Source organism: Patiria miniata, unplaced genomic scaffold (genome assembly GCF_015706575.1).
Source record: "Patiria miniata isolate m_02_andy unplaced genomic scaffold, ASM1570657v1 HiC_scaffold_3, whole genome shotgun sequence".
NCBI lineage: Eukaryota > Metazoa > Echinodermata > Asteroidea > Valvatida > Asterinidae > Patiria > Patiria miniata.
Genome location: NW_024037069.1, coordinates 15,552,465 through 15,569,429, shown reverse-complemented (window position 1 = coordinate 15,569,429; position 16,965 = coordinate 15,552,465). Strand labels below are relative to the sequence as shown.

The 16,965-nt window shown below is 40.1% G+C and overlaps 1 protein-coding gene across 1 annotated transcript; it reads left to right on the top strand.

The window, feature by feature from the left end:
• The first annotated feature begins 9,289 nt into the window (after positions 1-9,289).
• Positions 9,290-15,600, top strand: LOC119738140. Its single transcript, XM_038212884.1, has 10 exons — positions 9,290-9,354; positions 10,050-10,127; positions 10,380-10,440; positions 10,817-10,892; positions 11,537-11,838; positions 12,552-12,627; positions 13,735-13,823; positions 14,021-14,080; positions 14,368-14,502; positions 15,189-15,600. The coding sequence occupies exons 1-10, from the start codon at positions 9,302-9,304 to the stop codon at positions 15,318-15,320; spliced, it is 1,062 nt and encodes a 353-aa protein (XP_038068812.1). The 5' UTR covers positions 9,290-9,301; the 3' UTR covers positions 15,321-15,600.
• Positions 15,601-16,965: the final 1,365 nt, after the last annotated feature.

The following is a 16,965-nucleotide window of genomic DNA, read 5'->3' as shown; positions in this document are numbered from 1 at the left end:
CTGCTCCAAATTTATCTTTTTTTTAGTCCAAATTTTGTTTACTATTGGTTACATATTTATGAACGGGTGCAGGCCAGCTAGACTGGTTCCCTTACCTTACGATTTTCCGGCATCCATAAATTGATCCATTTCATCTTTAGTGGAGTCAGGGAACCAGACTACTTGAACATTTTTGGTTTTTCTTGGTTTTTCCAGCATTTTCGAACACGAAACTTCAAACGTGTCAGTGTGACAATATTTGATCTATTATACTAACCCCCCAAAAAGTTCATTTCTAAAATTACACCAAAAGCCAATGATATACATTCCCTTTAAGCTTTTAATGTGCGTGAGCTTTTTTGTTGTAAGGTTAAGGCGCGTAGGCATATGCATCTGTATCATGAGCAGCGACCCCATCCCACCCCGCTTTTCGAATTTCCACGGCTGGGAAATGTTTAGATTTTGGTCATCCCCCGTCATACCCCCCTCCCTCCCCGGCACAGACTACGATATACTGGAAAAATACTGCACATTTTTTTGGCCGTTCAAACTTCGCGATGTTTTTTCTCCTACCGAAATTTCAATTTCTATTTTTTTATTTAAACGAAAAAACCTGTACAATGTATTATATAATAGGCCTAGGGCTTTTGCAATCCGCTGAAAAAAGGTTTGGATTACTTTTCGCCTCTCTTTAACAAAAAAAAATGCCTAAATCATAGTCGGGCACGATCGTACGGTTTTCAAGTTCATAAATTCATTAAAGTCTTAATTACTATCGAACTAGCTAAAATTGTCCCTTTTGTCACAAAATCTTTTCTAGTGTCTAAAAAAAATTGAACAAACCATTATAACAATAATTGTGTTCACTGAACACGTTCTCCCAATTATCAGTTAGGCTTCAGTTTGTCAGAAAATAAGTGAGAAAGCCAACACCCGTGTTGGATTCTTGTGTACGTGTGGACAGCCCTGAGCCTTCAATTTAATTATGATGTGTGAGACCTTGACCGTGAAGGGTGGTGGAAACCTCCGCTAATTACCCCAAACTTAAGAAGTGTTTAATTTCTCCTTGCCTTAGACAGACACGGTACATGATTGTGTCTGTTATAGTTTTCTTCTAACTGTGAGTTGCGCAATAAAAAAGACTCCGGTTAATATCGACTCAAAACTTTCCAATTACAATGACATGTCTTAGTTCAAAGTAAAGCTTTGGTGTGCTACATTATTAAAGCTTCAATGTGCCAACTTACTGCTGAGAATCAGTCAAGTCTGTAGTGGGCACAACTCTCCAGGGTAGTAACAAACTTGTCAGCATCAACCTGGGAGATGGTGACATTGTTGAGATGGCACATGTTCCCGGACATGAGGTTGAAGGAGCGGCAGTTGGGATCCTTGTAGCAGGCCATGCAGCATTGTATCGGGTGCTTGATCTGGGTGACCATGTAGGCGTGGTCCAGCAGGCAGTAGGGCGCGTTCATCAGGCCAGCATCTTGTTTGGTCACAGCTTGGCAACGAAGTGCAGCATTTGGAAATGGTTTCCCACACTTCATTTCACACATTGAGTGGAAAAGCTCATCGGCGTTGTCCGACCATCGGCCAAGCTTTTCGACTGCTGCAAAATCTGCTCCAGTGCCAGACATCTGCGGTGACCAATCATTTGGTTGATTTTCAAACCAATTACGGTAGCCCATGCCTGCCACTTCATCCTCAGAGCATACCCATCTTCCCTCGTCTTTTGCGTCACTGCAATCGATCCACAAGTGGCTGTCTATTTTGGATGCAACCCGGACCATGAATTGGTTCTCTTCGTCTGAGCTTGGGACCGCCATACGAGCTCCGTAGCTAGCACACAGTGGATGGACATCTCTCCATAGCATCGGTGTGGGTGTTATCAGATAGCAGGACTGGTTCCAAGCCTGCCATCCTACAGGACAGTGTTGGTAGCAGGCAATTTTTGTAAGAGTGAAAACAACTAAAATCACGAAAGCGTTACGCCAGGCCTTCATGTTTTTAAACGGCGGGCTCGATCGCTTTAGTTGCCTATTGACGCTGCAATGAATTGTTGGTGAAAGTGTTAAGAAGACGTAGGGCTATATTGTTACTGCTGTATTCCATTTCATAAACCTTGACTGATACGTGCGTTTTTTATCGATCTTCTGCGTGCAGACGTCAGTTGGCTGAGGAACGTGTAGCCGGCCAAATGAAATCCTGCATGAACCAACCTCTTCCCCAGTGCCTACTTTATTTCCAACCACGTTTTCAATAGTAACCCCTGGATAGGAAACTTTCTTCCTGTATCCTGATTTCGATACCGCAATTGGCTAGAAATGGATTTATATCGTGTACTTGGTGCTGTTATTCAAAACGTGACGTGTTTTCGCGATCATCCGTCTACACCTTCTCGAAAATATTCATTTCCTTATTGCCAAGTTGTTAATATTAATATGAAATGTGATACTGCATGTTGTAAATGTTGTAAATCGTAAATGCTTATGTAGTGGTCGGCCTTAATGTCCTATTCAGAGGGGGGAGACTCGTCCACCAGTTAAGGAGGATGGGAGGCAGTCACTAAGCATGGACAATCATCATCGGTTTCTGTCATTAGTTGATTGGTTGATTTATTGATGAGTGATGAAGCTCAGTTGAGATACAGTATTTCAATAGAAATATAAAAAAAAAACCTGTACAATGAAATAGAAAAGCAGACGCTGAGTATTAGTTTGCATGTTACAGCGTACACACTATACGTACAATTCACGTACACGTATCTTCAGTTTGTTTACAATTTCGGTACAAAATGTGTCGAAAGAATTGCCTAAAATTCTCACCCCAACGTCTTCAAATCTTTTCTTAATTGACTCAAAAAGCAGCTATACAGCACTTCACTTCAGTTGGTGGGCTGTTCAGATGCGGGCCTTCGGGTTTTAGCTCGCAATTGGAAGGTTTTTGATGTGAATCTGGCTCACGTCATGCAACGGCATGGTCCGAAGAAAAGGAAAAGGACGTGCAAATCCTGCACGTATAGGCCACTTACATCCGGAGAAGTCCGAAGCACAAAAACCCAGATTTACTTAAGTAAAATATCATATTTTGATCTAATATTATGAGAAAACTATAAATGTATTTTGCCAACTTATACATGCCCAATAAAATAGTAAGAATAAAGTTTGAGAAATTATAAGAACGTTTTTTTTGTAACTATGTAGTTGCCGAACGCACTAAGCAACCACGAGTCAGTGACGTCATGCTTATGGCGCGTACGTAACTTTTTAAAGGGGAATTCCCAGATCCCTACATTTAATTAAAATAAAATCGTGTGTTCGTAACTCAAGTCGTGCTCGGGCTGCGACGAATTAATTCTGTTTTTACCCCAGACACCGCATACAAAAAAGAATGCAAATGTAACGCACAGGCAGGCACCAGACTATTCCTCATTTGCATAAGTGTTCAAAAATCTTGCACATGCAAATGATCCAATACCAGGGTGAGAGAGCAGGTAGTGGTGGGTGCGTACTGCTCGACACCCTGGGGACGGATTGTGCATGAACGACATGGTAACTGGTCAGTGAACGACGCGGTCAGTCTATGATTCGGGGAGTGGTTAATTAAACTTCGGACAAAATTAACGAACCAGAAGTAGATTGATTACTTGTGCTCCGTTAGTTCTGAGGCAAATTCACTAATTTGTTATTTCTTGCAACAACCTTTGAAGGTGGCACAAGATACAAGGGTTAATCTTGGTATCCTGCAGAAATAGGTCCACATGAGGCGTGTACGCACAGTATACATTAAAGTACATGTCAAAACGTGTACAGTGTATACATGTACACTTGTACATGGTCATGTAGGCCCAAGCATTGTAACCAAAAAAATGGATGTGCATCGGCGCCGCTACACTGACACATATTTTCGGAGTAAAAAAAATGTTTTCATCTAACGTTGTTAGCCTTGTCTACACCTATTTCAACTATCAAATTTTGAGCCAATCCGTCAACGAAAGATTTGCGCTGCATTATTATGTTAGTGACAACTCACTGTTAGATAGCTAAAACTCTTCTGCACGATCTTAGAATGTGAATTTCGAAAGTACAATCCTGCAACTCAATCCATCTAATTTTATTGTGTTCTACAAATACGCACAAAATGTCTGTGCCCAGGACGGCTTCAAAGCGTCTCCGCGCGCAAGAATGAGGAGTTGGCGCTCTTAATATAGCTCTATGATCATGCAGCAAACTGCCTCTGTTTTAATGAAATGTGAGCATTTTCATTGGAAATTAACGCAAGTTTTCCCCAAAACTGCGCTTCTTACGTGTGACAAATATAAATTTCGTACGATTTATAATACGCGTTGGATACATTGGATTCAGATATACGTCTGGGGGAACATTGGAACCTTTCAATGAAATTTTCTTGAAAAGTGATTTTCTCGTCAGAACGCTCATTATATACCCTTCTGCCGGGCACCCGACTATTAATACAATGTGGACTTTTTTCCCAGACCAGCCAAGCTTGTGTATTTTTCAAATTATGCAAAATGTACTTGTAGCTAACTAAATTTATTTAAGATAACGTTTGCCAAGACAGCTAATATTGATATGAAACAATTAATTCACCTTAGAAATACTCCCCGTATAGTTCAGATTTTCCTCGTCAAGTGGAAAGAATGTGGAGATAAAAGAACGCAAGGTACGGTGCCACAAAATCACCATTGGTGCTCTAATCCTCGTCACAATTTCACTCCAAACAAACAGACGCTGTTTCCATGGAAACCTCCCCTGAACCTCTGAGATTGGCAACTTGTAATTGTCATAAATATAGTTATACGTGAATCGTTGCCATTGGCCGTTATTCGAGTTAGGTAGCGTTGGGTTGCGTTTGCGATATAATTGACCTGGATCTTCATCAGTTTTTATTCAAGGCAGCCTATTGTAGTCCTTTTTGGTACCGATACACCGCTGAGATGCTGCCATTTCGCTCATTGGGTCTGAATAGAGCTATTGAATATTCCTGCTCAAAATAATAGTTAGTTTCCTGTAATGGCCTTTCATCCAACACGATTGCCCGACTACCCGAGCCATTGAATTATATTCAAGGTAAAGAAGCCGTTTCGGTTTTTAATAATAATACTGCCATGGGCGTCGCCAGGATTTTTGAAGGGGGGAAGCAAATGTTTCCCCCAAAATCCTTGTACCTTCTCTAGTATATTCTCAATTGATCACATTTTGCCCACCCCACCCCCCATTGACACCCTGCACACGCCCATTTTGTTAAAATGTGTATGAAATTAATAGTAAATATGACTTCAAACCTCTTTTTTCCCTCCTTTTTTCCCTTTTCGTCGCGGGGGGGGGGGGGGGGGGCAAGCGCCCCTCCTTGCCCCCCTCGACGCCCATGGTTGCTGCTCGCTTTCTCATGAACCTGGAGTCAGACACTAATCTATAGATCGAAAGAATTGCCTAAAATTTTCACCCCGACGTCTTCAAATCTTTGCTTAAATGACTCCAAAAGCAGCTATACAGCACTTCACTTCAATTGGTGGGCTGTTCAGATGCGGGCCTTCGGATTTTAGCTCGCAATTGGAAGGTTTTTTTATGTAAAAATCTGGCTCACGTCATGCAACGGCATGGTCCGAAGAAAAGGAAAAGGACGTGCAAATCCTCCGCGTAGGCCACTTACATCCGGAAAATTCCGAAGCACAAAATACCAGATTTACTCAAGGGTGGATCCAGAACACAATTTTTTTTGGGGGGCCAAAAAAAATTTGGTCACCCAAAAAAGTGGGTCGAAAAAATTACGGCGTGGGATTCTAGATGCTCTGTGGTGCGATCTGAGGCAATTTCTCACCACTTTAACCAATGGTTTTTTTTGAGAAAAAGATGGTGGTGTACTCATTGCCTGCCTTTTTATTGCGATGTCACATAAAGCAAAAAAAATTGGTTTCGTTTTTTTTGGGGGGGGGGGGGCATGGCCCCCTTTGACCCCCCCCCCCGGATCCGCCCTTGGATTTACTTTAGTAAAATATCATATTTGTCGAATGATCCAATATTCTGAGAAAACTATAAATGTATTTTGCCAACTTATACGTGACGTCATCACGTGTGACAAATATAAAATTCGTACGATTTGTAATACGCGTTGGATCATGGATGGAGAACATTGGATTCAGATATACGTCTGGGGGTACATTGGAACCTTTCAATGCAATTTTCTTGAAAAGTGATTTTCGCGTCAGAACGCTCATATGCCCTTCTGCCGGGCACCTGACTATTAATACAATGTGGACTTTTTCCCAGACCAGCCAAGCTTGTGTATTTTTTCAAATTATGCAAAATGTACTTGTAGCTAACTAAATTTAATTAAGATAACGTTTGCCAAGACAGCTAATATTGATATGAAACAATTAATTCACCTTAGAAATACTCCCCGTATAGTTCAGATTTTCCTCGTCAAGAGGAAAGATGTGGAGATAAAATAGCGTAAGGTACGGTGCCACAAAATCACCATTGGTGCTCTAATCCTCGTCACAATTTCACTCCAAACAAACAGACGCTGTTTCCATGGAAACCTCCCCTGAACCTCTGAGATTGGCAACTTGTAATTGTCATAATTATAGTTATACGTGAATCGTCGCCATTGGCCGTTATTCGAGTTAGGTAGCGTTGGGTTGCGTTTGCGATATAATTGACCTGGATCTTCATCAGTTTTTATTCAAGGCAGCCTATTGTAGTCCTTTTTGGTACCGATACACCGCTGAGATGCTGCCATTTCGCTCATTGGGTCTGAATAGAGCTATTGAATATTCCTGCTCAAAATAATAAAGAGTTTCCTGTCATGGCCTTTCATCCAACACAATTGCCCGACTACCCGAGCCATTGAATTATATCCAAGGTAAAGAAGCCGTTTCAGTTTTTAATGATAATACTGCCATGGGCGTCGCCAGGATTTTTTGTAGGGGGAAGCAAATTTTTCCCCAAAAATCCTTGTACTTTCTCTAGTATATTCTCAATTGATCACATTTGCCCACCCCCCCCCATTGACACCCCTGCACACGCCCATTTTGTTAAAATGTGTATGAAATTAATAGTAAATATGACTTCACACCTCTTTTGTCTTTCCTTTTCTCCTTTTATTCCCCTTTTCGTCGGGGGGGGGGGGGGGCAAGCGCCCCTCCTTGCCCCCCCCCCCCCCCCGTGACGCCCATGGTTGCTACTCATGAACCAATCTATAGATCTACTAAAAATCATTCGTTTGTAAAGAGCATGTATATATCACCTCACTTCGTGTTTGGAATGAGAACTATTTTTCTTTGGAGCTCGTTATTTAACATAACATATAATTAGGGCATCCCTTTTCATTTTTGACCGACCCTATTTTGGGGCTAATGAAGAAAAAAAAACGACTCTAGGTAAATCAGGCTTTGTGTTATTTGAAAAGATATTGAAAATGAATACCAGATATTTTTGTACGGCGTATATTATTGAATCAACCAGTGGAATCCCAGAAGATGAGAGGATGTTGCCTTTAATGACTGGTATGTCATGGCTGCCATTATACAAAACGTTAGTGAGCTGCTAGGTGCATGTAGGCCTAATGCAAGTCTACTAAATCTTGCCAAATATGGTTTCATTGTTTTATTCAGTGATAACTCATGATAAATCCATTTCAATTAACAAAACTAGACACAGTACGCACTTGGCATCATTTAATTTAGCCATTCTATATACGGGTACAACTGCCATTTTCTTCTTATTCAGATTTTTACATTTTTGTTCGACCGACCGACCCTACTTCCGAGGCAACAAATAAGAGAACCATTGAAATAAATAGGAATGCCCTGACATAATGCTCTTCGGTGAGACACGGAATCGAAATCAATCAAAAGTTTTGAAAGATACAAAAGCGGTCAGCAGCAGCGTAGCTACGGGGAAGGGGGGGGGGGGCGTGGGGAGGGGCACAGCCCCTCTATAAAAAGTTTGTGCCCCCAGTAGTCCCTCACTGGAAATTTGGCATCCGGAGAAAAGCACAGCACATGAGTTACCATGATAAGGCCAAAAACAAGTCTCCGGTTTCTGGTATGGAGCTTGCCCAAAAAGTGGTGCGGCGACGCGGCTTTTTTTTTTTTTTTTTTTGCTTCAAATGTCGGCTGATGACTGCAAATGGTGCCCGACTAAACTTAGTGCAAATATGGGAGTACAGAGAGGCCACATAAAGCTTATTCTCGACCATAACCCCATCCAAAAACACGTTAAAATTGTGCAGCAGCAGGATTCCAGTCAAACCAGTGAGTTTGGCGGTTTTGAGACATCATCTTTCATTGAAAAAAAAAACCTTTTCATTTTGCCGACGCGCAGGGCTACGGCGACGCGCACGCATACAAGAAACCGGAGACTTTTTTTTGGGCCTAAGCTTGAAAAACATAATGTCCCTTTTCCCGCGATTTTATGCGTATTTTCCACCTAAACCCTTTCTTTTCGCGAGTGTTTTTTTATTTTAACGTCCGTGGAAAGCGAATAGCGGTAGTTATTGTCCAACATTAATGCATGATATAGGTTTTGAACAGCGCCCCCATGGGAAGATGGTGTCCAGCCTCTGAAGAGGCTTTTATTTGTGTTAATTTTGCTCTTCTCGTGCACAAAAACAATTACGCTTAAATTAGAGTCGGGCTGCAAGTTATTCGTACTTTATATAAAGTATTATTTTCCCATTTGATGTCGCATTAAATAGTAAGTTAATGTTGAAGTGAAAGAAAATATAGCAATTAAAAAAAAACCGGTGATTTTCTGTGTGTGTCACCCGGAAAAAGCACGGACAGTACCGTTGTTTTGTACTTTCATGCTGACATACAACGCTCACGATCGATGTGGTATGTTTGTGTACATTTCAATTCCCAACAATGGTCCCTTAGGGAGACATTCCATAGGGTTGTGCACAAAACCTTCCCAGTTTTCATGACCTCTAACACCCATTTTACATTATCCTACCATCACGAATTTTGGTTTATATATGTTTTGGACCACGAGCAATCGATCTAGCCTATTTGCAAAGGTAACATTTTGCCCCTAAACAGGAGTGTGACATAAGGGAGACATTGAAATATCTCCTTAATCTACTTTCTTTAATAATTGACATAATTTCCAGCGCCTTGAGTACCTAATTGTTGGTAGATACGTGCGCTATATAATAAGACTCCGTTATTATTATTATTATTATTAATCTACCTTGTCTACCTAATAAGGTATAACTTATGACGAAATATGTCTCCTTTAGTGTACATTGACAGGAATTTCGTTTTGATTCGCACCTATAGGACTACACAAGAATCTTCATGGCTGGCGGGCTGCAAAAGCTTCTTGATCCTAGCCAGAGTGACTTCATTCGGTAAGGCAAATATTCTCAAAATGTACAAACACTTTTATTCCCCACTCTTGGGAAGTCAAAGGATGTTATACGTTTGTACTTTGGGTGGTACTTTGAACAAAATAGGCATTTTTTTGTATAGCGAATAAGTATTTCATATTTTTTATCAAAAATTGACATTTGTGGTTCTTTAAAAGGATCCTCCCGTCAAAACGCTTTCTAATATTGTGTTGTTATTTTACTAAGAGATCTATATTGTTATTTTACCGGAAGTAATTATAAAAAAAACTCATTTTATTACCAGGCTTCTTAAAAATTTAGGCTGATGGGTAATGAAGAAAGGGTTCGTGCTAATTCTCAAGGGATTATGCTTTAAACTAAAGTACCATCTCTTTTACAATGCGTAAGTTTATGTTATAGTAATAAACATTCCATTGTCTTTAATGTGCGAACGCGAATTTAGTCCCCCCCCCCTTAAAAAGAGGTTCTTTCATCTTAGCTACAGTTGGAAACATTTGAGGGGGAATCCCGAACCTCTTAAGTCGGTTTATTCAGATGGTTTCGTGTTTTCTCAAAGTTCGTCCCGACTGCGGTGTTTGTTTTGAGAGAACACAATAATTGCCCGAATAATGATGGATAGCATTGTCATCCATCTTCCTCTATATAGGGCATCTCGCCAATGATTGTGTTGATTTTTGGGTTTTTCTCTTTTTCAGCAATCTGACCTTTCTTGAAGGATGGCCCATGCATCTCCTCGCGGAAAACCCGAAGAAGTGTGTCTTTTCTTATTTCAAGTAAGTCGAGTTCTTCCTAATGGAAACTGTCAATGATCGACAGACACATCCGCAAATAAAGAATAATTATCTTTAAACAAAACATGAAAAATGGACGGCAATCTTGCCCATCTGTCTGTTTTTCCCTTCCTTTTGTAAGGAGGGGGTAAGATTTCCTAGACTCTACATTATTATCCAGAACATGAGGATTTCTTGAACAAAGGGATTATATTTGGTGATTCTTGTTTAAAATTTTGATTTTCTCTTTCAAAGGAGGGGAGAGGTTTTGGTGAAGAACAGCAAGAAATCGGACTGGATTCTTGTGGTCAAATCAGTAAGTCTGACGCTATATCAGTTTTTGATCAAGAGATTTTGTTTTGAACAAAACGGCACAGTTTGCTTGTTGTACACTCTAGAAAACAGTCCCGATCGGATTGACCAGATTGACCCGAAATTCAGGTTCTGTTTTGCCTATATTTTGTAGGGTCCAAATTTACACTTTTCCGGGTCAAAATGGCAATTTTATGGATCATTTTCCGGGTGATTTTGATGCGGAAACCTTGGAACAAAGTATCGTTTTGCACCAAAAAAGTGTCAATCTTTTCCCCTGATTCAGGCGGAATAGAATCTGGCTTCTTGGGTGAATTATGACCAGGGAATTGTTAGTATGTATACAGCGATGTGATTTGTCATGTTTCATTCTGTCGCAGGGCAGTTGCTCAGTGATGAAGCTGCTACACACCAAGAAAAAGATGAGGAAGAAAAAGAGGAAAACGAGTCAAACAGGTAACGTTTTCTTACACACATTGGCGGCACCAGACTCTAAAATGGGGGGGGGGGGGGGGGGGGGGCAAGTGGGGGGGGGCGGGTTACAAGAAATATTTTTGGGAGGCAGTCAAAATAACAATGCTATATTAGCCAACTGCGTGCACAAAACCAAAATTTCACCCTCTAATTTCAACTATACTTCTTATTCTGAACAGCGAAGGAAATAAACAGACTTCAATCTCTATGTAGACAACGTGTGGGGGAAAACTTTGGGGGAAGGGAGTTAGAGGGCAAATCCCCCCCCCCCCCCCCCAATCCCCGTAGCGCCGCCACCGCTTACTCAGCGACGGGTTTGGCCAAATCAATGTTTTTAGAGTAAGAAATTGGACTCTTAATCTGTAGTAAGTGGTACTGTTCTTTGACATTATTGAGAGAAAAAAATTGGAAAGGCTGACTATTGCTTTTAAAACTGGGGTCGGTTCTGGATGGGTGTGTAGATTTCAGTAATGTTTCATGCAGTGGTCTCTTACAAGGATCTACATTTTCTTTTTGATTTTCATGTTTATTTTATTCAAATATTGAACTTTCCCAGTAGTGTATACATTTGTTGGTACATTATCTTGCCGTAGTGATAATTAACTATCTTGCCATTTCTCGCACAGGTTTACTGGACCTAACCACGCAGGGGAAACGCCTCTCCATGCGCGGAGGGTCGTTAGAAAGCTATCAGCAGCGCAAAACACGGGACGAGTTCGAACACTTCATGAGAGATCTGAATATTCACGAGGAGGAACCAGCCAATCAGCCTGGGCAACAGAGCGTCTCAAAGGGCACAGCGCATGGGCAGATGGAGGGGCAGCTTGCTCAAAATGGCCGAAATGCAAATGTTGAATCCAACCAGGGCATCAGGAGAACTATTGACAAACGCTCAGGGCGGCCGGTTTTGCCCACACAAAACTCAACTGTGAGTGGTACACAGAGCGGGATATTCATGTCCAAAAAAGCGTGCATTTTTCAGACGCAGATTCCTCAGAACTGGGGAGACATGTTAAAAATAATTTTAAGATATGGTGATGCAGTGCTGAAAATAGAGCCTTAATTAAGAAATGGCAATGGTTTAAAGAACGATGGTCAAAAACAGTTCGTCCCACGCGTCTATGATATAACACAGTAGCACTGCGTGCACAAATAACTGGCAGCAATAATTTACAATTAAGTCTACATGCCTGACAGAGACTTGGACAAACCAGTGTTCGACCACTTTTTTGTAAATGACCGCTATTTTTTAACTTCAGCTTTATTCTCTACGCCGTTTTCATCAGATACCACCAATATCTTGTAGTCTAGGAATAGGCCTATACTCAACATGTCTCCCCGATTTGGAGGAATCTGCCTCTGACAAAGTGTAAACGTTTTTTTGGACCTAAGCATATTTTATAATATCAAAGTCTATGGAGGTGTCGTTGATTGTCTGATGTATTTTTTTTGTTATAAATGAAATTGATTGATTATTAGTGATGGCAATACACTTCATCCTGTTTTAGCATTGTCCATACGCCTTAAGGCTTGGTATCATTGACAAATATTGTCAGATTGGTTTACATCTAATTCTTTTTTTTCCCTTCAAAATGTGAGTGCTGTTAAAACATTATCAAAGTCTGGATTTTGCCCCTGCAGGTCCATTTATCGAGACTTCCTTCGTATGTGGCTACATCAGGCCAACCAACCAACAGGGAGAACGAGCAGACAGAAAGTGAGTGCATTTGTGACTATTTTTATTTCGTGATTGAGAAGCACGCTTAGAAAGATATATGCATCCATTTAAACTTAGATGCATTTTATACTTACCCCAAAAAGCAGAGAACAATACAGTGCGAGTCAAAAAAACTATACACTTTTAAAATTGGCCTTAGTTTTATTCTGTAGTTTTAGAGTAATTCTTCCTGCTTCTTTTGGTGACATTTCAACTGGATTAGTTTGCATGCATGACTGCTCAGGACACAATTAAAGGGGTCGGTTGAAATCTGACTTGCGCCAACTGGTCAGGGCTAGATAAGAAAGAAACAATTTAAAAGAACACAACCTTTGTCTAACAAAGAGACAAAAGAGGATTTCATTAGCTTTTAAACTTTATGTTTATTTAAAACATTTAAATCAAATTAAAAAGGCAATTAAATTCCACGGTATCTTAGTCCTCAACATGACCACCATCTCGTTCAATGCACATCTGGGCTCGGCGCATCATTTCTGCAACAGCACGGCGAATCACCTCCCTGTCTTGTCTGAGAATGTCAATTTCACGAGTTATCCTTTCCTGGAGGTCATCCAGATTTGCCAACTGAAACTTTTGCAAGCAAGATCCACAAATCTGAACTGATTATGCATTCCATGACCAGAACCAAGACAATGGTTGTGTTCTTTTAAATTGTCTCATTCTTATCCAGCCCTGACCAGTTGGCGCAAGTCAGATTTCACCCGACCACTGTAATTGTCTCCTGTGCAGTCATGCATGAAAACCAATCCAGTGAAAATATCACCAGAAGAAGCAGGAAGAGTTACTCTAAAAGTACATATGAAAATATGTTATCTATATTACTACAGAAAAAAAACTATGGCCAATTTTAAAAGTGTATTTTTTTTTACTCACACTGTACAATGAATAACATAATTATATGCCTGTTTGAAAATAACGACACCGTGCCGAGCATCCAAAGGACTATAAAGTCTTCTTCAAAAACGCGTGCAGAGTAACTTATTTTGTGTTACCCGTTCATGTCTTGTCCTGTTCCAATTGGGATCAGTAATTATTGTTACCACTTGAAAAGAGCTTTAAGGTGACTCTCTTCTCCTTCTACCACAGATTCACAGCGAGAGGCAAGACATCAAGAACCAGTGGGGCAGAGAAAGACCGTAGCAACCGAAATTGTCGACGAAGTCGTCAAGAAAGAGGTGCATGTCAACAACTCAAATTCAAGTGGAAAAAAAATTCCTCACTAAGCATAATATGTGTATGGAATAAAACTATATCGAAATTCCCTATTTTACTTCTATTCATTTTTTTTTGCTTGGTACTACCCTGCCATATTTTCTTTAAAATTAATTTTGAAAGAAAATCCTCATTTGTTATTTTGTTTCCTTTTGAAAAGGATGATGACGTTGAAGCAGTATGGGTACAAGTTCAAACTTTGATCAAGGGATCATACTTTGTAAGTTAATTCATGTATTCGATATCTCTTTTCTAATCCCATAGTTAGAAAACTATTTTGTCGCAAATGTTTTTCCAGAATGTTATTTACGATGTTTATAACTTTCTTGCAGCAGCAGCAGCAAACGAAATGGTTACCTCGAAAAAAATGGTTAAGAAAAACCCCAACAGAACAAAACAAAACAACACACGGCAGAACGAGTTTGAATATTTATTTCCCCTGATTTAAATGTACAAGATCACTTTTGTGAAGGTGACAGTTTTGTTTGTTTGTACATTGTTCCGAAGGGACTATCCGACATGTTGTTTGATGCTCAGCCGAGTTTCTCCGTTGTGAGTAATGGAGCAGAATGCATCCTCATGTCCAAGAAGTTCTACCGCGAACATGCCACGCCCAGAATGCTGACACGCTTGCGAAGAGAGGTTAGTTTGTTTTAACTCTTATTAACTCTTTAGGGGGTTGGTTAATGTCTTACGCACGTTTCGACACCAATTTCTCGTGAAGTTTGCTGTAATGGGGGCTTACCTTCTTAATTCACAGTGCACAACAAAAAATGTTTATTCAATGACCACGGCTGATTCAACAGCATGGCGCGCACGTGATAAAAGCCTCCGCGTTCGTTTAAGAAAATGACGATTAATTCTTTTCTTTAATTACAAACTTTGAAGATTGACTTAATTAACTTAAAATAAGTATGTTATGATATGTATACGAAGAATCACACCACGATTTCACAAACACTTAGGCCAAAAAAATAATAGTTCCACTTCCGGTTACCTTACCTATCCTTTTTTTGACAGCCCCTACCCTAATTTTGTTTGGGGGGAAATGAGGGGGGAAAATAGAAAATCATCAATTACTACCCTTTACCCTTGACTATACACGCAGACACCTCCATAATGTTCGTACACAAAAAATTACCATAAACGAAATATTTTCCAACCTACCTACAGGTACCTTATTTTCAAATGCCATGCAATAGGAAACAGAACTATTTTATTTTGGCCTTATTGTTCTGCTCTTGGCGGTGTATGTACTAGTGATTGTTTTTAAACTGTGAAAAGGTAGAAGATATCTGACCTATGAACTCTGACCTTTAACCTTACAGGAGCAATGTTACCCTGACGAGCAGGAGCTGCAGAAAAACCTAGAGAACAAGGTCGAGTGGGAGTCGTACAAAAGGAAGTGTCTGCTCACAGCACTAAAACGTACCAGAAAGCGTAGCAATCAGCAACGATGAATAGACATGTATGATGCAGGCCAAGTCTGAACAATGCCACGATATCGTTCATGGCGGATTATGGAGTCTGAGAACGACCAAAGCGTCATTTGCCTAACGATCTATGAAATTATGACGTAAAGGTCAACTTTATTTAAAATGTCCACAAACGTATAACGAATGTGGCGCTGTGTCCCGCGTGATAACGTATGAGCGTGCTGAGATATGGACCTTATTCACTAGTTGGCCATTTTTGTCGAGTTCCCTGCATGTATTTCATTAATTGTTAACTGTTGAATGGGATGGTGCCAGATTATTTATGCAGGCACAATGCAGCCTTATTTTACTGTCATTTTGTTTTTTGAAATATGGCTTTAAACATTAGGAAATGTTTAATTTCAAATTTTAAATTATTCATTGAAGCTGACTGGAATTAATTAGAAATTATCTTGCTTTCATTTCCCTAGCCCTTCGCAAGTTCAAAAAATTCAGATTTTTACCTCACGTTCGATTCCATATGGCTGATTCGTAAATAAGGCACATGGAGTCTGAGAACGACCTAAGCGTCATTTGCCTAACGATCTATGAAATTATGACGTAAAGGTCAAATTTATTTAAAATGTCCACAAACGTATAACGAATGTGGCACTGTGACGTATGAGCGTGCTTAGATAATCACATTTCAGTGAAGGTGGCATCTTGTCACGCAGATGAACTAGGTGTTAAAGGGCCCATGAAATGTAAATTTGTTAATGAAATTCTTGAAAATGAACCTTTGTGTCCCATTTAGCATTTTTTTTCTATTTTCATGTTGCCGTTTTCAAGGGTATTTTGGTGCCTTTTTGGTTTTTATGCTGATGCAAATTTCCATATTCATGAGCAAAAGCAGACCTCAATGTTGCAATTGGTTTGTGCACAAAAGTTGCCACAATGTTGGATATTTCTTTTCTTAGGTGATTCGTTGTTGTGTTAGTACATGGCAGTAAGCCAATGAGCAAACCTTTCTCATAAATGTTATCAATGAGCAGATTTTTGGGTTCACATTTGTACATAAAACCCTTAAACTGAACAGTGTCTCCCTGAAATGACATCATGACAAAAGCGCTCTCAGTTGTCAAAAAAACATAGACAATTTTAAACGTTGAAAGAAATACGCTCTTGAATAAATAAACCAAAAAGGGATGTCAAATAGTTTTCATACATTTAAGAATAGTAGAAAGTAGCACAAAATGTGTTTCTCAACAAAATTCATTTCATGGACCCTTAAATTTTTGACCCGATAATATTAGAACTGTATCAATTAAGAACCGGGTAATATGCATTGCATTGGAAGCTGCGGTGCTATTATGTAGAAATCTCGCTAGAATTTTCCGACTTCAGATTTCCCGTTGAAGAATAGTTTGGTAAATGTAGTGCAATCGATGAATAAATGTTATACATCAAAAAGATTTCAAGTTTAGTTTATGTATTGGGTATCCGTGTCAGTAGTGCCCGATCAACTCTCAGAAACTACGCTCCCATGCGGCGGATCTACGGGGGCCGGGGATTAGGGGTCAAATAGGACGATAATGCAAAAAAATACAGTAATAAATGCCTGCTTAAGCCCCTTCTGGGCAGTGATCGAATCCCCCCCCCACCCCTTTGATCCAGACCTGGATCCGCCCTG

What these genes read in the sequence shown, in the direction of transcription:
- LOC119738140 (XM_038212884.1), top strand. Translation starts at nt 9,302, where the DNA reads ATGGCTGGCGGGCTGCAAAAGCTTCTTGATCCTAGCCAGAGTGACTTC. An exon ending in TGTGTCTTTTCTTATTTCAA is followed by an intron (nt 10,128 to 10,379) that starts GTAAGTCGAGTT and finishes TCTCTTTCAAAG; the next exon opens with GAGGGGAGAGGTTTTGGTGA. An exon ending in ACGAAGTCGTCAAGAAAGAG is followed by an intron (nt 13,824 to 14,020) that starts GTGCATGTCAAC and finishes CCTTTTGAAAAG; the next exon opens with GATGATGACGTTGAAGCAGT.